The 20,942-nt window shown below is 57.1% G+C and overlaps 2 protein-coding genes and 1 long non-coding RNA gene across 6 annotated transcripts; 2 read left to right on the top strand and 1 right to left on the bottom strand.

Annotated features, from left to right (window-relative positions):
- Nucleotides 1-19: 19 nt before the first annotated feature.
- Nucleotides 20-11,281, top strand: Sigirr (single Ig and TIR domain containing). Of its 3 annotated transcripts, none has more exons than XM_045130791.1 (10): nucleotides 20-128; nucleotides 6,159-6,322; nucleotides 7,430-7,628; nucleotides 8,614-8,747; nucleotides 8,829-8,969; nucleotides 9,240-9,383; nucleotides 9,903-10,005; nucleotides 10,186-10,336; nucleotides 10,495-10,684; nucleotides 10,952-11,281. In XM_045130791.1, the coding sequence occupies exons 2-10, from the start codon at nucleotides 6,316-6,318 to the stop codon at nucleotides 11,113-11,115; spliced, it is 1,233 nt and encodes a 410-aa protein (XP_044986726.1). In that variant the 5' UTR covers nucleotides 20-128; nucleotides 6,159-6,315; the 3' UTR covers nucleotides 11,116-11,281. The 3 variants fall into 3 exon arrangements, with proteins under 3 accessions (XP_044986726.1, XP_044986736.1, XP_044986720.1); XM_045130801.1 differs by having other exon boundaries at nucleotides 34-52; XM_045130785.1 differs by lacking the exon at nucleotides 20-128 and adding an exon at nucleotides 3,261-3,429.
- A 755-nt stretch (nucleotides 11,282-12,036) lies between these two features.
- Nucleotides 12,037-20,064, bottom strand: Pkp3 (plakophilin 3). Its single transcript, XM_004654163.2, has 13 exons — nucleotides 19,719-20,064; nucleotides 17,627-17,706; nucleotides 16,876-17,510; nucleotides 16,658-16,781; nucleotides 15,954-16,158; nucleotides 14,733-14,907; nucleotides 14,127-14,244; nucleotides 13,883-14,053; nucleotides 13,588-13,773; nucleotides 13,107-13,260; nucleotides 12,734-12,926; nucleotides 12,547-12,634; nucleotides 12,037-12,325 (listed from the first exon to the last, which is right to left on the bottom strand). Exons 1-13 carry the CDS (start codon nucleotides 19,948-19,950, stop codon nucleotides 12,290-12,292), a joined length of 2,397 nt encoding a protein of 798 aa, XP_004654220.1. The 5' UTR covers nucleotides 19,951-20,064; the 3' UTR covers nucleotides 12,037-12,289.
- LOC123454154 lies at nucleotides 13,147-15,085 on the top strand. 2 transcript variants are annotated; one of them, XR_006633198.1, is made up of 4 exons: nucleotides 13,147-13,389; nucleotides 13,483-13,747; nucleotides 13,933-14,011; nucleotides 14,154-15,085. It is a non-coding gene; the product is annotated as an uncharacterized LOC123454154 (long non-coding RNA). The 2 variants fall into 2 exon arrangements; XR_006633193.1 differs by having other exon boundaries at nucleotides 13,933-15,085.
- Nucleotides 20,065-20,942: the final 878 nt, after the last annotated feature.

Below are 20,942 nucleotides of genomic sequence, written 5' to 3'. Positions count from 1 at the left end.
GGCTGCACCTGCGGCTGCGGCCGGGGCTGTCGCTGCAGCGCACCGGGGCCAGGTGAGCTGCCCCGCCTCCGCGCGAGCCCCAGGTCTGGCAGCAGGTGGGTGGCAGTGGCGATTTAGGACTGGCGGAGGTGAGTGACGATCGCGTTCCTCGAAGCCGATGCCGGCGTGGTGCTGGAGGGCCCGGGGCGCTCCACGCTCGGGAGGAGCCCCGGGGCCGCGGTCCCGCAGGAAGTGGCTCTGAGCCAGGCAGGCTTCCCGCGCAGCCCGGAAGCGCGCCGCGTCTAGTCCCCGTCCCCAGCCTCGCTCTGCCCGACGTGGTCAGTCGGTAGCTTCCTCGTGACCTTTAGTTCAAGAGGACGGGAGGCGCGCAGGACCTCAACTCTGCTCTCCTGCGCGGATCCCCAAAGCCTAAGCAATCACCCAAGGGCGTCCGCAGCGGAGTCAGACGCCGGGCTGTGGCCCGGGGTTCGTGGGGAGCCGGGTGGAGCTTCCGCCTCCCGCGCGTGCCGGCCCTCGGTGCGCGCCCACGCCCGCCGTCCGCGCGCTACCCCGGCCGAGCGCGTGCCCGCCGGGCGCACGTGTCCCAGGCTGGCCCTGGTCGCCAGCGCCCTGTGGGGTCTCGGGAACGGAGGTCGTGCGCCTTCCTGGAAGGCGGATCGTGGGATGTGGTGGCCTGGTGGGCTGGGAGGAACGGGTCCCCGCGTGGCTGCGGCTTGTTGTGCACGCTCCTTCCTTCACCGTGACGTCCAAGGGCTCCGCACGCGCCAGATGCCGCGCGTCGGAGAGGAGCAGGTGCCTCTTGGTGGCTGCGGGGTCTTGAGCAGAATGCCAGGCTCTGGCCTTGGGACTCTCAGACCGTCAGTCACACAGCCCCCAGGTTGCTCACCCAGCAGGGAGCACAGCAGCAGAGTTCCAGGCGTGAGAACGGAGGTCCCGGGCTTCGCAGGAATCGCAGCGTGGGGCAGTGCAGGGCGACCCACAGGACGGACTGGAATTTAGATTCCAGGGTTCTAGGAGGGGCAAGAGCAAGCGTCTGAGATGATCTGGATTTTTATTTTTTTGGCTTGTTTTTCGAGGTAAGGTCTCGCTCTTAGTCCAGGATGACCTGGAACTCACTCTGTAGTCTCAGGCTGGCCTCGAACTCCTCCTACCTCTGCCATTCGGAATGCTGGGATTAAAGGCGTGAGCCACCACCGCTGGCCCTGATCTGGAATTTTATGCTCACCCAGCAAAATTGACCTCTGGCTGGGGTGAGGGGTGGACATTACCAGACAGAAAGGGGAGGGGGTGTCCAGTCACAACCCTGAAAGAGAGTAACAGACTAGGAGCAGGAGCCGCAAACATTATGGCAGCTACCCAGGGTGGTGAGGTCCATTGGCAGCTTTGGTATTAGGAGCTTAACTCTTCACTTCTGGCCTTGGTGCTCCTAGACTTCACTGTGCCTCAGTTTCCTTACCTGCAACGTGGGGGACACAGAGCTGCCTCTAGGGAAGTCAGACAGTTACTACTGTCCATGGAGTGCTTAGCAGGATCTTGGCACAGTCAGGTAGCAAGCAGATTCACAAGCATTAAGCAAAGGGCGGGGGGGCCATCTTGTTCCTTCCAGCTTTTCCAGCCCTGAGCCCAGGGTGCACCATCGTCTCAGGGGTCATGAGTCCCAGAACTCAATGGCTTGAGAAGGGTTAGGACATGGTCAGAGGAGGAGGTAGGAAAGCCTACTGCTGCACTGAGAATGCTCCTGGATGGCCTGAGCAGGGAGACCATAGGGGAGCCTCCAGGACCCATTTCTGTGTGGTAAGGGCAGGGTTAAGGGCTGGAGGAGACCCTTGTCCAATTCTGCGGGCAATGTCACAGGGCCCCAAGCCCAAGCCAAGTAAGGGAAATCAGTGTAACAATAGGTGACTTCCAGTTTTCCCCCTCTCCCCACCGCATTAGAGAAGGCGCACCTCTCCCATGTTTGCCTCTTTCTCTGGAAAAGGGGCTCTGCTCTCTCACCCCAGTCTGAAACTAAGGTCCCCAAGATTCCACAGTCTTTTGCAGCCACTCATTCATCTGGGCCTATTGCCTGGGAAGTGGACAAGGAGAGGGCCAGAAAGGCCTGCTGTAGGCCTCATTACTGGCTGCCATTTTCGGAGGGATCCCCTTTGCTCTGGCAAGTTAGAGGTCAGGCACACAAGGACTGCTCACATATATATATATATATATATATATATATATATATATATGGCTGGAGAGATAGCTTAGTGTTTAAGCGCTTGCCTATGAAGCCTAAGGACCCTGGTTCGAGGCTTGATTTCCCAGGACCCACGTTAGCCAGATGCACAAGGGAGCACATGTGTCTGGAGTTTGTTTGCAGTGGCTGGAAGCCCTGGTGCGCCCATTCTCTCTCTCCCTCTTTCTCTGTATGTCACTCTCAAATAAATAAATAAATAATAAACAAAAATTTAAAAAAATATACATATATCTACACATTTATTTATTTATTTATTTGAGAGAGAGAGATAGAGAATGGGCATGCCAGGGCCTCCAACCACTGCAATGAGCTCCAGGCATATGCGTCACCTTGTGTACTTACATGTGTGCTTACATGGGTACTGGGGAATTGAACCTGGGTCAGTAGGCTTCACAGACAAGTGCCTTAACTGCTAAGTCATCTTTCCAGCCTTGACTGCTCATTTTGTGGGAGAGTAATTTAACTCCTTCATGCAGCGTCAAAATTGGGGTTGTTCAGCACTTGGAAGGCTGAGGTAGGAGGATCGCCATGAGTTTGAGGTTAACTTGGGCTACAGAGTGAGTTCTGGGTCAGCGTGGGCTAGAGTGAGAGCATACTTTAAAAATAAAAGCAAAGGCAACCCCCCCCACCCCCGCCGAAAAGAAAAAACAAAGAAGAAAAATGGGAGTGTCCAGGAGGCAACCCCTTATCCTCTGCCCAGCGTGTCCTTCTGTGTTTGTTAGGGTGATTCTGGCTAGGGGTCACCTTGCTACAATTCCTGCATATCACCCCAACCTCTGCCCCTCTGAGCACCCACCCACACCATGCACTGAGACAAATGCAGTCCCTGGGGTCTGGGGTGGACTCCAGAGAGGAAGGGCCTCCTGACTCAGAGTTACAGGAAGAGCCAGGCAAGGCGGGGGTAAAAGCCACCAACAGCCCGCCCCCCGCCAGGGGAAGGGGTGGGTACCTGGGTGGGGTTTAGGTTTAGGAGAGGATGTGACTACAAGGCCAGGAAACTAAGGGGAAAGTTCTGATTCAAATATATATCAACAAAAGCCAGGTTCTCACTGAGCTTGGCAATGCATCGCGGGCAGCCTCTGTATTGTGGCGGCTCCTTGGGACCCAGCTGAGAGGACAGTTTGCTCCCAAGTCTACATCAATGACTTCAGGGATTGACTCCCCGCCAACTCCCAGGAGGAAAGAGCCGGAACCAGGTGACCGTGCCCTCTCTGCTGCTCTGAGTGAGCTTGTGGCCTTGAGGCCTGTCCATGAAGCTGGGCCCGGCTCAGGGGTGGCCTGTGGTGCCGAGGTGCATGGGAACACTCCACACGTGTGCGTGTATCATACCAGGTTGCTCATGGTCATGAGCTCTGCTGGAGTGAGCCTGTGAGGTGAGGTGTGTGCAACCTGAGCCCTGAGGGAGGTAGTAAGAGGTGGGTGTGGCAGGAAGTGTGTTGTATGGAAGGTGCATGTGTGCGCAGCAGCCCAGGTGAGCTCAGTGCGGCCGCGTGGGCCAGAGGGCTGGCTGTGTGTGTAGTGGATAGAAAGTGCAGGGCATGCCTCACATATCAGAGGTTTCGGCTTCACTTTTGGCAGGGTTTGAGGCTGCTTTGCAGGGGTCTTCAGAGCTTGGGGACATTGAGCTGTTCTAGGAGATGGCCCAAGACCTGCTGGGCTGGGGTGAGAGACTATTTTCATTTTCATTTTCATTTTTTTTTTTTTTTTGCTTTTAAAAAAATATATTTTATTTATTTGAGAGAGAAAGAGGTAGAGAGAAAGACAGAGGAATGGGCATGCCAGGGCCTCCAGCCACTGCAAACGAACTCCAGATGCATGTGCCTCCTTGTGCATCTGGCTTACATGGGTCCTGGAGAGTCAAACAGGGATCCTTTGGCTTTGCAGGCAAGCGTCTTAACCGCTAAGCCATCTCTCCAACCTGAGAGGCTATTTTCAACAGGTCTTCTGAAGGTGGTTCAAGGATTTTCCTAGGACTGCCCTCCAGCCCAGAGAGCTCCTGGAAAGACTGATACCTTTGCCAGCCCTAATAAGAATGTGCCTCATGCTGTAGTGGTTCACAGGGAAACTGCTGCTTAAAAAGCCAAACCTAGAGGGTCTGGCTGGCCTGCTGCAAAAGGAATGGGGAGTGATTAGAGGCTCATTCTCATCAATGCCTCTGGGGCTGTAGGGGTTGCAGAGACCTCTGAGGCAGGCCAGACCTACAAATTTCAGGACTTGATCTCATGTTTTTGCTGCCTATGTGTCCATTCAGCAAGAGGGGCTGGAGCAGGAGCTCAGTAAACGTATTGGATAAGGTGAACCTGGGGAACCCCAGGAGGATGGATCGTCCCTTGTAGGGCCGTAGGCTGGTAAAGAAGAGCATCTCAGGCACCTTCTTGCAGCCATGTCACTGAGGAGCTTTAAAAACAATTGCGTGTGTTCATGTGTTTATATGTGTGTGTACATGCATGTGGAGGCCAAAGGTTGACATACAGTCACTTTTTTTTTTTTTTTTTTTGAGGTAGGGTCTCACTCTAGCCCAGGCTGACCTGGAATTCACTATGTAGCCTCAGGGTGGCCTCAAACACAGCGATCCTCCTACCTCGATTTCCCAAATGCTGGGATTAAAGGTGCACACCACTGTGCCCAGAGCGGGTCTTATTTTTTTTTTTAAATGTTTTATTTATTTATTTGAGAGAGAAGAGGGAGAGAGAGGGAAAGAATGGGCACGCCAGGGCCCCCAGCCTTACACATGTGCCACCTTGTGCATCTGGCTTATGTGGGTGGGTCCTTTGGCCTTGCAATAAGTGCCTTAACCGCTGAGCCATTTCTCCAGCCCCTGTCTTATTTTTTGAGACAGGATTTCTCACCAAACCTAGGGCTCACCAGTTTGGCTTGACTAGTCTTTGCCTTTCCAGATGTGAAATTAAAGGCACATGCCATCACACCTGGCTTTTACATGGCTGCTGGGGATCTGAACTCAGGTCCTCATGCTTATATGGCAAGCACTTTATCCACGGAGCCATCTCCCCAGCCCTCACTACCCAGCTTTTTAAAAAATGTTATTTATTTATTTGACTGAGAAAGAGGGAGAGAGAGAGAGAGGATGGGCGCACCAGGGCCTCCATCCACTGCAAATGAACTCCAGACACGTGCGCCCCCTTGTGCACCTGGCTAAGTGGGTCCTTGGGAATCAAACCTGAGTCCTTTGGCTTTGCAGGCAAATGCTTTAACTAAACCATCCCTCCAGCCCTCACTCCACAGCTTTTTGAGTCTCAGGCGAATGTACTTGTTGCTGTGGACTGAGAATGTCCAGGTCTCTGTATAGGAGGGGAGTAACTTGCAGATGCCTAAAATGTCCTTCAGAGTGATCTCTGTCTCATCCTGGCCCCCATTTGTCTCTCCCAGCTTGATGAGCTCAGGACCCAGCTGAGCCTTAGGATGTCTATAGGTGTGATATGTCTCTCTTCACATTTGTGAGTGACTGCATCTAGAGTAACACCTCAAAATTGGGAGTGAGCTTGGGCCAGGATTGGGCAGTTAGGTTCCTACCACGTGGCAAGAACCCATGGCTTACCTCATCTTTATCCCTAGTCCTGGCCAGGTGATGGGGTATCCCACCTCCACTTGCATGCCACAGTCCATTCCAGGGGACAGCCAGGAATGAGGTTACCATTCATGAAACCAGATCCTGCCTGGTGTGCGTGTCCCACCCTGGATAGTCACAGTGGACCCCGAACAAATGAAGGTGGTCCACAGCACCCTGAGCCATGTGAGGCAATGCCACTAAGGCCATGGTGGTGTCCGGGGAGCTCACCTTGCATTCTGGGGCTGGAAAGGGTGGCAGGACAGCTGCCTGGTGCACGGCCAGTGCTGCTAATGTCTTGACAGTTACTGGTTAACTCATCCTGTTCTTGTTTAACTTGTTCCCTGGGGATGGCAACAGCCTCTGACCTATCTAGGCACCCTGTCCAGCCAGCCAGCCAGAGAGACCAAGAGAAGTCCTTCCCAGACCTTGGACCAGTGTTCTTGGTTAAGGAGCCCTGTGGAGTCAGGGGTGGCACCAGTGACCACCTTGCCCTGGAGAGGCCCCGGCGAGAGCTATGGCAGGTAGGCCCGGCAGAGATGAACAGGCCTGACTCCCCACCCCCAACTCCTGCCATCAGCCACACCGTGTTCTCTGCCTGGACTCTGTGCTTGGACACACACTGGAGGTAAAGGCCTCTGCTCACTCCTCCTCCCCGGCCCTTGTTCCTGAACTCTGGGCAGGCAGGCAGGATTGGCTTCCAGCCCCCTCTCTTGCTCAAGGTTTCCAGGCCTTGGCACATGGGAGTCAGTAAAGCTCAGGCTTCCCAAGGATGGGGTTTGTAAATGTGGGCTGAGGTGTTTGAGTGTGCCTTTCTAGCTTCCTGTCAGGCCTTAGGGGCGTGGGGAGTGCTGGCTTGTGACTAGTGGGGGGTCCTGGAAGTCCAGTCTTCCCACCCGGCCCATCCCCTCCCTGGGCTGACACAGTGTTTATTCTGTCGATGTGCTGATGCCCACTCCCTGAAACCCCTCAGCAGGGGCAAGTCAGGCTGGAGAGTGAAGAGTCTGGCTTCTCCTCTGAAGGTGAAAGGAGATGGGTTAAGCTCATGTTCTGGGGCTGGAGAGATGGCTCAGTGGTTAAGGTATTTGCCTGCAAAGCCTAAGGACTCAGGTTTGATTCTCCAGTGCCCATGCAAAGACAGATGCACAAGGTAGAGCAGGCATTTGGAGTTCGTTTGGAAGTGGCTGAAGGCCCTGGCATGCCCATTCTCTCTCTTTCTCTCTCAAAGAAATAAATAAGTATATTTTTGTGGGAAAAAAGAAAAAATCATTTTAATAAATATATTTTTAAAAATAATAAACTCATGCCCAGCAGGGATAAGCCTACAGATGGGCCCTTTGTGGCTGGGCTGGATCAGTTCAACTATGACTGTGGCCACTCCCCTCCCCTCCCTGCTAATCTTCTCCCTGAGCACACGACAGTCACATCCAGGGTTAGCAAGCAGAACACAGACTGCTGGGAGAAGAGGGCCAAGCAGTGGGCTCTGGCCCGTGGAACTCGTGGATGTACATGGTGTGAGAACTCAGCAACACACCATTTGCCCACTGCTGTGTTTTGCTCCGGACCACGCAGTCTGTGGATACAGTGGGAGCTGGCCTCCTGATGCGGCTGATACTGCCTTCTCTCTGCAGGTGTCTGTGACAGGGCCCCGAACTTCCTCTCTCCATCTGAAGACCAAGCCCAGGGGCCTGCCCTGGGCACTGCAGTTGCTTTGAACTGTACAGCTTGGGTAGTCTCTGGGTCCCAGTGTCCCCAGCCTCCAGTCCAGTGGCTAAAAGATGGGCTTCCATTGGGCAATGGAAGCCACTACAGCCTCCATGAGGACTTCTGGTAAGGTTGGGGTGTGCAGGGTCAGCCTCTGTGATCTACACTCTTCATTATACCAAGCTGGACCTGGGTGGGAGTAGAACCTGGCCAGACCTGACAAGGATAGAGTGCTCCTGTTGATACAGATGGAGGGTTGATCGCTTAGGGGACAGACCCTCTGATCTTCATGACTCGTATAGAGGCACTCACCTTGGAGACTGCCCAGGGATATGGGTACCAGAGAACCCTAGGTCCTGAATGGGCATTGACTAGCCAAGCCTTGGATTAGAGGACCCATAGAGCCCAGATCCAAGCAAGTAGTGACAGTTTTGAAACAGAGCTATACCCTTTCTTTCTTTTTCTTTTTTTCTTTTCTTTTCTGGTTTGGTTTTTCGAGGTAGGGTCTTGCTCTAGCCCAGGCTGACCTGGAATTTACTATGTAGTCTCAGGGTGGCCTTGAACTCATGGCGATCCTCCTACCTCTGCCTCCCAAGTGCTGGGATTAAAGACGTGCACCACCATGACCGGCTCCCCTTTCATTTTTTTTTTTTTTTGTTTTTTTGTTTTTCGAGGTAGGGTCTCACTCTAGCCCAGGCTGACCTGGAATTCACTATGGAGTCTCAGGGTGGCCTTGAACTCACAGCGATCCTCCTACCTCTGCCTCCCAAGTGCTGGGATTAAAGGCGTGTGCCACCACGCCCGGCTTCCCCTTTCATTTTTTTAAAAACAATATTTTATTTATTGGAGAGAGAGGTGGATAGAATGGGTGCGCCAGGGCCTCCAGCCACTGCAGACGGACTCCAGATGCATGCACCACCTTGTGCATCTGGTTTACGTGGGTTGTGAGGAAACAAACCTAGGTCCTTAGGCCTTACAGGCAAGTGCCTTAACTGCTAAGCCATCTCTCCAGCCAAATCTGCAGCTTCCTTGGGTGAGTCCCAGACAGGTGAGACTTGGCATCACCCGTTGTTCATGGGCCACAGGTGATGTCTGGTCTTGACTTCCTCAGGGTCAGTGCCAACTCCTCAAAAGTGCTCGTGTCCAGTGTCCTGGTGATCAACCTGACCAGTGCTGAGGACTATGGGGCTTTCACGTGCTCTGTCCGGAACATGAGCTCGCCTTCCTTCACGCTTTGGAAAGCTGGTGAGGGAAGTAAATGGGTGTAGAGGGCAGGGGGTTACAGGGGTCCTAAGGCTGAGGGACCACGATTTGCTTTGTCTGCAGGCCCAGCCGGCCACTTAGCTGCGGTGTTGGCTTCCTTCCTGGTCCTGCTGGTTCTGCTGCTGGCGGCCCTGCTTTACATTAAGTGTCGTCTTAATGTGCTGCTTTGGTACCAAGACACCTATGGCGAGGTGGAGATGAACGGTGCGTGCAGTTTGCCATGGAGTTTGCGGGTGCAGGGTCCGGGAGACGCACGCTGGGATCAGCCCTGGGTGGGGGACGGGGTGAACGCCCTGCAGGGTTTTGGGGTGTGTAATCCAAGAAAAAGAGAACGTCTCAGAAAAGCACGCGGCCTGTGGTCAACCGGAGGAAGAGTCCCTGTGACTCGTTTTGCTTTTCCTGAGAGGTGCTGCTGGGCACTGGGCTGAAGCCCCGGTAAAAGTGGCCACGCTGACTGACCGCCGCCGTCCGCAGACGGGAAGCTCTACGATGCCTACGTGTCCTACAGCGACTGCCCCGAGGACCGCAAATTCGTAAACTTCATTCTGAAGCCCCAGCTGGAGAGGCGTCGGGGCTACAAACTCTTCCTGGACGACCGAGACCTCCTGCCGCGGGCGGGTACCACCCGGGCGCCGCCCCAGCCCCACCCTCACCTCCATCCCCATCCCCACCTCCATCCCCATCCTCAGCCCCTTCCCTTCCTCACCCCATCTCCACCCCCACCCCACCTCCATCCCCATCCTCAGCCCCTTCCCTTCCTCACCCCATCTCCACCCCCACCCCACCTCCATCCCCATCCTCAGCCCCTTCCCTTCCTCACCCCATCTCCACCCCCACCCCACCTCCATCCCCACCCCACCTCCATCCCCATCCTCAGCCCCTTCCCTTCCTCACCCCATCTCCACCCCCACCCCACCTCCATCCCCATCCTCAGCCCCTTCCCTTCCTCACCCCATCTCCACCCCCATCCCCACCCCACTTTCACCCCCATCCTCAGCCCCTTCCCTTCCTCACCCCATCTCCACCCCCAGCCCCACCCCACCTCCAGCGCCCCGCCCTTCCCGTCCCTGGTCCCTCCTTCGCTCCACCCCGCCCCGCCCCTCACCCGCGGCCCCCCTCCCACGCCTGCACCCGCAGAGCCCTCCGCCGACCTCCTCGTGAACCTGAGCCGCTGCCGGCGCCTCATCGTGGTGCTTTCCGACGCCTTCCTCGGCCGCGCCTGGTGCAGCCAGAGCTTCCGGTGCGTCTCGCGCACAGCTGGGCGGATGGGGAGCGTGGGGGGGTGGGGAGGGGGATGGTGGGGAGGGGGGTGGTGGGGAGGGGGATGGTGGGGAGGGGGGTGGTGGGGAGGGGGGTGGTGGGGAGGGGGAGCTGTCCCCAGAGGTGGGCGCCCGGCCTGATGGCCTTGCTCCGCCCGCAGGGAGGGTCTGTGCCGCCTGTTGGAGCTCACCCGTAAGCCCATCTTCATCACCTTCGAGGGCCAGCGGCGGGAGCCCACGCACCCTGCTCTTCGTCTGCTGCGCCAGCACCGCCACCTGGTGACCCTGCTGCTCTGGAGGCCCGGCTCCGTGGTGCGGGGTCGGGGAGGGGAGTGTTCGGGAGGTTATGGGGCCCTGGGCGGTGGGTCTGGGGACCCGCCGGTCAGACTCCATCAGTGCTGTTTGGGGCCAAGTTGGTCAGGAGCGTCCAGTTTGTAGAACCATGCTGATCGTCCCACCCTGGCCCCCAGACGCCTTCCTCTGAATTTTGGAAAGAGCTGCAACTGGCACTGCCAAGGAAGGTGCAGTACAGGCCGGTGGAGGGAGACCCCCAGACCCGGCTGCAGGACGACAAGGATCCCATGCTGATCGTGAGAGGCCGCGTGGGGCAGGGCTTGGGCCTGGAGCCTGAGCTGGATCCTGACCCTGAGGGAGACTTGGGTATGCCCACCTCTGCCTCGCTGCTCACATAGGAGTCAGACACAGCTTCAGGGGACCTTGGAAAGGACCCCAGGGATAGAGAATTACACGTTAAGGGCTCTTGCCTAATATGGAGTTTTGATCTCCAGCCCCAGCAGCCTTCAGTGCCTCTCCACTTGAAGGTACTCTGCTCCAAAGTTCCCCTGGTACTTCCTGGGCTACAGGGAGTGACTCCTAGGCAGTGGGTCTTAGTAGGCAACAGCCTTAGGTCTTGTGGTATCCCCTTAGGTGTCCGTGGGCCTGTCTTTGGGGAGCCACCAGCTCCATTGCATACAAGTGGTGTCTTGATGGGAGAGGGCCGTGGCAGCGATGTGGACGTCTCTGATCTTGGCTCTCGAAACTACAGTGCACGCACGGACTTTTATTGCCTGGTGTCTGAGGATGATGTGTAGCCTTCACCCTAGCCCAGAGCATGGGATTATTGGGGGGGGGCAGATGTGGGGCACCGGGTGGGAGCCCTTCTGCCCAGGATCACAACCCTTGCCTTTTATAGCCCTGGGCCCTTCATTGAAATAGTGGCTCCCAGGTGCCACAAAATAAAAGTCCTCTTGGCTCTTGGCGAGGCCTGCTTCTCTTCTGAATGAACACCACTAGGCCTCATTGCTTCCATCTTTGGCTGAGACCTTGACCCCTCCTCCATTTCTGATCCTCACCAGCACTCAAGCTGGCCATCTCAGATCTGCCCCATATCCTGAACCACCCCTGGCATGTCCCTTTGTAGTAGCTCCCAGTCTCCCTCCCTGATACTTACTTGGAGGTATGACTGTCCTCAGCCCCTTCTCCTCTGGACAGATCCTAGGGATCTCAAGTTCTGATCTCCAGAGATGATTTTTTTTTGTTGTAAAATTATCAGCAATAACCTTAGTGAGGTGAATGGAGGTGTCCCTGAACCTTCTGGACCCCAACCTTGGACATCAAGTCTAACCTCTGGCCAGGGCACCTCACCTAATGCCAGCCAAAGGAAGGCAGAGGGTATTGGGTGTATTTAATGTGTGCGTACTGCTCACGTGGCTCTCTGACTCTTCCTGAGTCAGTGCTCAGGGAGGTCTTCAGCTCTGTTGTGTCTGTGCCCCAGGCAACACCTGTCCACCCTGTCTCTCTGCTCCCCCTAGTGGATGCTCTGTGCCTGTCCCGGGTCCTCTGACCTTAGGTCTTGAGTGTGAACCTGGGTACTCAGGGGCAGGTGGGTATGCTTGTGGGCATGTTGCAGCAGCCAGCCACAGAAGCACACGGGGCTGCGGCTGTGTTCACAACCAATTTTTATTCCCAGCACTGCTGTGCCAAGGCACCGCCAAGCCACAAGCAGCCCCACCTTTGCCATTGTGACTGGGTCACCACCCCATGCACCAGAGCAGCTCAAACCCTGCCCCATCCCCTGCCCTGCAGAAGCCAATCCCCAGCCGCAAGCCCCTGTCCCCTCCCACGGGCCCTGGCTTCTTCAGCAGTGCACAGAGGGCTCTGGGGAGAGGTCTCATGGCCATCTGCTCCTCCATGGGCTGTCGAGCAGCCGGAGCTGAGCCTATCTCTCAGAAGCCGAACCATTCCACCTTCTCCAGGAGGCCTCGCCTACGGGCCCAGGAAATCCTCCTTCCGATAGCCCTTCTGCAGTGGAGAAGGAATGGGGGTCAGGATCTGCTGCCTGGCTTTGCTGTCCTTGAGACCCTGCCCTCCCCACACAGTGCTACACAAAGCCTGGGCCTCCTGTCTCTGGGTTCTGGACTTCCCACTCCATGTGGGTTTCTATGACACTCCCCTGACAACCTGCAGTCTGCACTGGGCCCTACGCCCCAGGACCCCACTGCCTGGGGCTCTGCAGAACATACCGCCCGGAAGTCACGGTGAAGCTTGCTGTACTGCCAGAGGTTTGCCAAGAGGCTGGAGGCTGCTCGGGAGGACTTCTCACTGTCAGGACTAGGGGTAGTCAGGAGGGTTAAGGTCAACTCCAGGTGGCATAGTGGGTGGCATCTGCCCCGTCCCCACCACCCTGCTGAAGGTCGGGTCAGTTCTCACCCGTCTCTCTTCTTTTTGATGAAGATCAGCTTTCGGAGCCCATCAAAGTAGAGCAGGTCCCGAGCGGCAATGGGACTGGCCACCACCAAGTTGTTGAGCACAGCTATGATGTTGACCAACACCTCAGCCGGGGGACACTTCTCACCCACGCTGCCAGGGAGCTTCTCGATCAGGTGGCTCACCACTTTGGTGGCTGCCAAGAAGTCAGCGTCAGTCTCCCACACTCCGTGATGCCCTGGCACCCAGGGTACCTTCCTCCCCTGGGGGCTGATGTGCCTGCCCATTCCATCCAGGCTGCTAGGCAGAAGCCAGAACCTGGGGAGTCAGGCTCTGTGCCAGCCTGGGGTGGGGGGGGGGACACAGATTGACTCACACATCTCATCCTTGTTCCTAGCATTGCGTGACAGGTTTCGGATGAGGCCAGTCAGCGAGCGCAGCTGGTTGTGGTCAGCAGTGCGAACACGGTCTAGCAGGGGGTTCAGGATGCGCTCCTGCTCCAGGGCCAGGCGGCTTAGCACCCCTGCCCACTGTACGGAAGGGCCAGGAGGGTGTTGAGTCCCAGTGGCATCCCAGCCAGCACTGAGGCAGAGCTGCTTTTCTACCTCCTGCCTGGTACCTCTGTCTGCTGTGTTCTGGCCCATCCAGGACAAGAGCAGGTAACCCCTTGGCTCAGAATTTCAGAATCTTAATGTACACAGAGCCCCATCCCTCAGGCTGAGCATGGGTGCCATCACATATCTCACTCTCAGGTGTCCCTTCCCCAACAAGCTGTGAAATCCTGAGGCGTGGCCACCCACCCAGGTGCCCCTGCTGTCCAGCACAAGCCCCGAAGCAGGACCTGTCAGTCCACTGACCCTGCGGTCGCCCGCGGTGATGTTCTGCAGAGCGCCGGCGGCTGCCTCTGTAGTGTGCCGGTTCAGCTCACAGCGCTGCAGCAGCCGGTTGTAGAGCCCCACAATCTGGGGGCTCCACAGCCACTCGAGACCCTTGGGGTCCTTGGATACCTCCGCAAAGGTGAGTGCGTCGGCTGTCAGAGGCAACTGGGTGAGGAGAGGGAGAGGGGTCAGCCGGAGCCAGGGATGCAGTGGGGGGGGGGGGTGTGAGGCCCGGATTCCCGGCCCCTGCCTGTCCTCCCAGGCACAGGCCCACCTCACGCAGCCTTCGGCTCTGCGGTGTGAAACAGCCCACCACTTCCCCAGGCGGTGCCCCGGTCAGGTCCCTGCGGCCCCGGCCCTCAAGCCGCTGTAGCGCGGATGGCGGCATCTCGTCGTACAGGCGGTAGGACAAGTTCCTTAACACACACACGGCGTTTTCCACGCTCTGCAGAGAACAGAGGGTGGTCAGAGCGGGCCGGAGCCCCTGGGGCCCCCTTGGCATACCAGCTGGCCCTCACCTTGTCCTCGCACTTGCCCACGTCCAGGGCATGGTTGATGTAGGTGACCAGAGCATCCACTAGCCCATGGCACTCGCGCATCTTCTGGCGAGTGGCCTGGGAGGCTGAGCTGAGGTTCCTGGGGATAGAAGCAGATCAGAACTCCCGCAAGAGGCACACCAAAAGTCTAACCCCCAAGAGACCCTACTGGAGCTACTCCACGGACCTCTGACCAGAAGCCCGTGCCCTGGAGAGGAGATCACTGGGCAGTGATCTCTGTTTCCCGAGTTGGGCCTGGCTCTTGTGCTCTTGATGTCCCTAGAGCCAACCAAATACCCCTTGCCGTGTCCCTCTACATACCCATCTTCCAATCTACGAAAAGTCTGGGGAGATGACTGGGAAACCTGACTTAAACCTGAGCGCACAGCTCCAGGGTCTACCGACACCCATACCCCACAGCCATACCCAGCTTGACCCACTCTTGCTTTAGCCCGAGCCCAGCTTCCCTGGCTAGTTTTCTCCTGGTTTCGAATGAACATGCTGACTGTAGGCATCCCTGCTCTTCCCATGGGCACCTGGCTCTTCCCCCTCAGCATCTCCCGAGTCCAATGCCTCCACCCAGGGCACCTGAGAAAGCCAGTAACGTTGTAGAAGATCTCCGCCTCAGAGGCATTCTGCTGGAGAAGGGGAGGTCCCCCTGCCCCTGATAGGGGGCTCAGCACCAGGTCTGTGAGCTGCTCCAGTGTGTCGCGGGCCAGGCGGTCCTTCAAGTGATCACTGGAGGACAGATTCCATAGGATCCCTGGGTAGGAGGCCCAGATATGTGGTCAGTTCTCTAGCCCTTCTGGCTCCTCTGGGGATGGTGTGAAGTAGGGCTGCCTTCACCTTCATGGTACCTGGCCTTGCCTGAGATCCCTGCTGGGTACACTTTTAGTGTGACCCTTGAAGGAATGGGTAGGGACCAAGCAATAGAAATAACATTTGAGGGGCTGGAGAGATGGCTTAGCGGTTAAGCGCTTGCCTATGAAGCCTAAGGACCCCGGTTCGAGGCTCGGTTCCCCAGGTCCCACGTTAGCCAGATGCACAAGGGGGCGCACGCGTCTGGAGTTCGTTTGCAGAGGCTGGAGGCCCTGGCGCGCCCATTCTCTCTCTCTCTCCCTCTATCTGTCTTTCTCTCTGTGTCTGTCGCTCTCAAATAAATAAATTTAAAAAAAAAAATTAAAAAAAAAAAAAAAGAAATAACATTTGAGGACATGAGGCCCTGGGAGGTAGGGCATTTGCCTGACACGTTTGAGGCCCTAAATTCCAACCCCAGGATCACAGAAAAATAAAAATGAAAGAGCCACAAAAATAGTGTTGTGCAGGCATGGTGGGACATTTCTATGATCTCAGAATTTGGGAGGCTGAAGTAGGAGGAAGACCATGAATTTGAGGCCAGCCATATTGCGACTCTGACTCAATAACAACAACAACAAAAACCCAGCTGGACATGGTGGTTCATGCCTGCAATTCATCATTCAGGAGCCTAAGGAAGGAGGATTGCCATGAGTTTGAGTCCTACCTCTCAAACAGTAAGCTGGGAGCCAGCTTGGTCTACCACAGTGAGACCTCCTTTGCTCCGAAAGAAATCCAAAACAAAACAAAACAAAACCAGCAAAAAACCCAAGATGGGACAGGGAAGGCAAAATAAAGACACAGATTTTAGAGAACAAGGACGGGCGGGGGGGGGGGAGAGGAAAATCGTGATGAAGAGAGGAGTCAGCTGAGAGGGGACAGAGGGCAGGTGAGGGGGAGCAGTGCAGGGAAGGAGGGACACGGTTACTGACAGAGCAAGAGGGGCGAGGGCACCTGTGACGTTCTTGCGCAGTTCGTCATCCTGTTCCCGTAGTGTCCGCAACAGCTCGAAGATCCCATTCTCTTCCACCAGAGCCAGCTTGTTGTCTGCGTTATCATAGATGAGGTTGCGCATGGCACCTGTGGCGTGGCGCTGCACCTCCTGGTTGGCATGGTTGAAGAGCTTCACCAGCCTGGGTACCGCCTGAAGGCTGCGAGCCTGTAGCACATGTATGCAGATACACACGGCTATATGATGACTGGGCAGATGTGTGGAAGTGCATGCACATGTATGCATGTAAGTGCAGGTCTTTGCATATGTGTATAGGTGACGCGGGCATACGGAGAGGGTGCGGGTATATGGAGTCAGTGCAGGGGTATGTTGGTGACGTGGATGTCCTATAGGAAGAGTACAGGTGAGGGAAGTGTATAAAAACACATTGAATCCCAGCACTCGGGAGGCATAGGTAGGAGGATCACTGTGAGTTCGAGGCCACCCTGAGACTACACAGTGAATTCTAGGTCATCCTGGGCTAGAGTCATACCCTACCTAGAAAAAAAAAAAAAAAAAAAAGGGAAGCTCTGGACAGGGTGGGGTCAGGCCCAGTCAGCCTGATGATCAGCAAGGGGGCCGAGGGATGGAGGTCAGGGAGAGCGGAGGGACAGGGCGGGGTCTCCAGGGCCAGCAGGGTAGATGACGGGTGGGGTGGGGCGGTCACCTGTTTCTTGGCTGCCGCGTCGCTGTAGCACCTGTGTTGGATGTAGGCTGCTCCTAGCACCTGAAGGTTGGGGTCTGAGGCCATGAGGTACTTGACTGCTGAGGGCAGGTCTATGTCATCAAAGCTGCAGAACCAGGGTTCAGGGATCATGGCTGACCTTGGGTTTGGGCCATGCCTTGCGGCTCAGTCCCCTCCTTGCTCCAGGCCCAGTCTCTTACCCGCTGCTGAGCCTCTGCAGAGTGCGGTGGCCTGCATAGCTGTCTAGCCCTCGCACATCAGGTAGGTGGCCTGAATCTGCCAGGCTGAGACTGAGGCTACGTACAGATGGGGCTCGGGCCACGGGCTCCAGGCCAGTCCCTGATACTGACCCAGGGCCCCCACGGCTCCGGTGGCTGCTCTGAAACCGCTGTAGGGTCCTCATGGCAGGTGCACGGATAGTTCGGCTAGGGGGGCCCTCAGTGGTCTCTGGCCAGTCCAGGACCCCTGCCCGGCTGGAGCTGGAGCTGGCCTGGCGTTCGTAAGCAAAGGATCTATAGGTGGAAGGGGCTGCAGGCTCCAGCTGCTCTGACACTACGCTGTAGCGGTCGTCCAGGCCCCCAGGTCCCAGCCTCAGTGAGCGCAGGGACAGCGTGTCATAGTCAGCCCGGCTGGCCACCCCACCACGCTCATGGAAGGACACTGGTCGGTTGGACATGGGTGGGGTAGGCTGGGCACCCCCATACCCCACCACAGCCCCAAAGGCACTGCCTCCATTGTGGGTGGAGCTCAGCCTTCGACTGCAGCTCAGGTCCACAGCAGAGCGGGAGGACCAGGAGGCTGGATTGTAGGCTGGCTTGGCCACAGGTCGGAAGGTCTGTGGGAAGGGAAGGCATAGTGAAGGGTTACCCTGGCATCCTCTGCCGTTGACCCAAAGCCCCAAGCCTCCCATATCGAGCCTCCCCTTCAGTATAGACTTCACAGCTGACTCACCGAGGTCTTATCCCCATTCAGGCCTTGAGATCGAGAGCTGAAGCCAGTCTGAAGAGTATGGTACTGACCCCTGGATGTACCTGTGGACAGGGACAGTGGCAGCCTGACCATGCTGGATGGCAAAATGCTGGCATCTTTTCTCCCCTTGGATAGATGTCTCTATGATGCCCAGAGTGACCTAAGATTCAGGCCAGGAGGCTAGGTGGGCTCTGAGGCTAGTACTTTGCCCGCTGGTAGTGCCATGACCTCAGCTTGTTTTATCCAGTCCGCCCTGGTGGGCCATCCTCTCAGCACCCCCAGCTGTACCTTTTCTGCCCAAGGGAGTTCAGTCAACTCACCCTGCCAATCTCTGGGCTGCCTGGGGAATATGCCAGGGTCTCCATCAACTGTCCAATGTCTGCCAGGACACAGCACCCAACCCTGTCCTCCAGGAAGCCAGCCCGGCCTGCCCCAACCCTCGGTGACCTCTTCTGAGCAACTTCTGTGCACAGATCCCATCTGTGCCGTAGTCCCGGGGAAGTGACACTGTCTTGGCCGAGGATGTGTTCTACCTGGGCCAGTCTGCCCTGATGGGCACTGGCCTCTCCCACCTGGCAGAGCCCCAGGCAAGAACCACACCCGGCCCCATCCAGCTATGTATTAGCCGAGGGCAGGGTGTCAGCCCAGCTCCACCGTAAGTGGAGAGAGAGGTGGGTGTGTGGGAAGGGAGGGCTGGAAGCTTGGAATGACAGATAGGTGGATGGAGGGGTGGGAGAGACGGAGGTGAGTGAGGGTCACGGGGGTGGATGGTGAATGGGCAGCTGAGTGAATAGGTGGCAGGTGCTGAGCGGAGGGATGAATGCCTGAGACCAGCCAGGAAAGACCCTCCTAAGAGGTGATGGTAGCAGTGCAGTGGTCTGAGTGGGGTTCAGCCTCTGCCAGGGTCTCTGCATTGTGGGAGGGCAGAGCAACTGATACAGAGGGTATAGTGTGAATAGAAGAGGGCCCCACTCCTCCCCCAGCTCTGCTCAGGGGGTGGACAGTCTGGGGACTCTCCCACCTAGTGAGATCCCCAGACCCACCCAGGTTAATGAGGCTTCTAGGCAGGGGCTGTTAACCCTTTGACGCTAGTGAAGCCCAGCCTGGGGGGCACACCCCAGCCTGGGGACCTTACGCCCACCCCCAAATTACTATCCTCCTCCCCCTAATTGGCAGGGTAGCCAAGTGGTAATTAACCCTCCCCCACCCCATGACCCCTGGGCACTGACTTGGCCCCAGTAAGGCTGAGGCTCAGAGAGATTCAGGCAGCAATCCAGTCCCTGACTAGTCCCTGAACTAGGCAGACCCTTTCCCTGTAGACACTGGCTAGAGGCCAATTCTAGGAGCCCTCCAGATATCATGTGGACCACTGTGAAATGGGTGTCTGACTAGAGGCTCTTTGTACTGCCTCAACTTAATTCCTGGCAGGTGAGAAAAAGATGTTTGTAGAATGACTGTCCTGAACTCAGCAAGTCTCTGTGATTCTCCCCCCACCCCACCCACAAACAAACACACCCGCCCTTATACAGAGTGTCCCTGAGGGGTACTCTGCTGGCTGTTCTCATGGAGAATATCTGGGTCACTCCTGCCAGGCCCTGTCCTGCAATTCCTCAGGGAGCCCCTATTCCAGACAGGCCCAGGTTCTGTCCACGATTGCCCCACCGCTCGTTGCTGTCGGCTGGGGAGGGCCTCTGTCTTGAGCCTGCGGTGTGCGCCTGTGTTTTGTGTGGCCAAGCACGGATGTGTTCCGGGTTTGTCGACAGATAGGCCTGGCCTTGTGTCTCCCTGATCCTTCTTGTGGAAGGGAACAAGTGGGTCCAAGCCGAAACAGGTCCTTGAGACCCTGGGTATCCAGGGGGTCCTGGCTGGGGAGGAGGAATGCCCCACCCAGGCTGCTCCCCACGCCTGTTGGGGCGGGGCGGTGACTCAGAGCAGGCCTCGGTGAGTCAAGGCCTGCACCTCGAGCTTAGGTGGCCTCTGTCCCTGACACTGCCACACCCGCCCTGGTCAACTCTTGCCTGCTACCGCTGTCCCCCGTCGCCACTTGTTGCCCACTTTGCTTGAGATGGCTTACCTCTGATGGTCTCCGTGGCGCCTTCGGACTCTGCTGCCCCATTGTGCCTTGGCTGCTGGCCCAGCTGCAGGAGGCGGGCTCGGACTTGTTCTTGAACTCGAGCCGCCCGCAACCGATCAGCCTCCGGTCCCTCGGCGCTTCGGCGATCCAGCTGCAGGTCCGAGGGCAGAGCCAGGGAGCACACACCAGTCTCAGGCTGTAGGGCCGACAGGAGGAAGTTACCGTCCTGCATGGTGGCAGGGGCGCCTGGCCGGCCCACCTGGCCTAGGCTTCTTCCTCGTCTAGTCCCTTAAGGCCCCTTTCCCAAAGTCCTTTCCTGGCCGGTGCGCTTAGAGCCGGCCTTGAAACAGACGCCTGCCCAGCCCGGAGCTCGGCTAGGGGCGGGGACACCTGGGCCAGGTGAGAGGGAGGGGCCACTGGCTGCTGAAGGTGGAATTTGGGCGGAAGAACCGGCCCTGTGTGTCCTCAAGTCCTGGCCTGGCCTTCCCTATTCTCCTATCCCAGGAGAGCGCCACAAGGACTTAAGTTCTACTTGCTCTCAGCCAGCCAAAGGCCTGATCAGGCCCTGCAGACCAGCATCCTGAGTTTGAGAGAGGGGCAGAGAACCTGTTGGGAACCCATTGACCGCCACTCTCAGCCAGAGGGGAGGGGGGACATCTCAGTCTGGGTTCTGGGAGCTCTAGTTCTCCAAAGAAGAGGAGCCTCCCTGACAGCCTGGCCCAGGAAGGGAGAAGGCCCAGTGGGGTAGGTATCTACAGACTGGTTGAGAATGAAGGACATGAAGGCTGAAGTTTTAGGGTTGGTGCAACATCCTGTAGGCCTTTGCCCTGGTCCTTGGAATTCAGTGAGACCCCCCCCCCAAGAGGCAAGTAGACAGATGCCCACCCGCAACGTGTGAAGCCAGTAACCTGTCTGAGCCCTGATCTCTATAGAGGCCTCAGAAGGGCCGTTTGGCCCTCACTGGCAACTCTCCCCAGCTCCTGCCCCCCAGCCCTGGGGTGGGAGGCCCGTTCCCAACACATGAGTCAGGGCGGGCAGGCAGGACCGCCCCAGGGGGTTGACTCAGAGGGGCCTGGGCTCATGTCAGCGCCTGCCAGACTGGGGGGCAGAAGCTGGTGGGGGCAGGGCTGGACTGGAGAGGGTGGGAGGGCTAGAGGTGGGGGATATCAGACCTTGTCCTTAGAAAGCCCCCTAAGCAACCCTGTTAGGTGGACCAACATGCTC

Source organism: Jaculus jaculus, chromosome 1, assembly GCF_020740685.1.
Source record: "Jaculus jaculus isolate mJacJac1 chromosome 1, mJacJac1.mat.Y.cur, whole genome shotgun sequence".
NCBI classification, from domain to species: Eukaryota; Metazoa; Chordata; class Mammalia; order Rodentia; family Dipodidae; genus Jaculus; species Jaculus jaculus.
The sequence above is the reverse complement of the archived record's forward strand: the minus strand, read 5'-3'. Positions and strand labels throughout refer to the sequence as shown.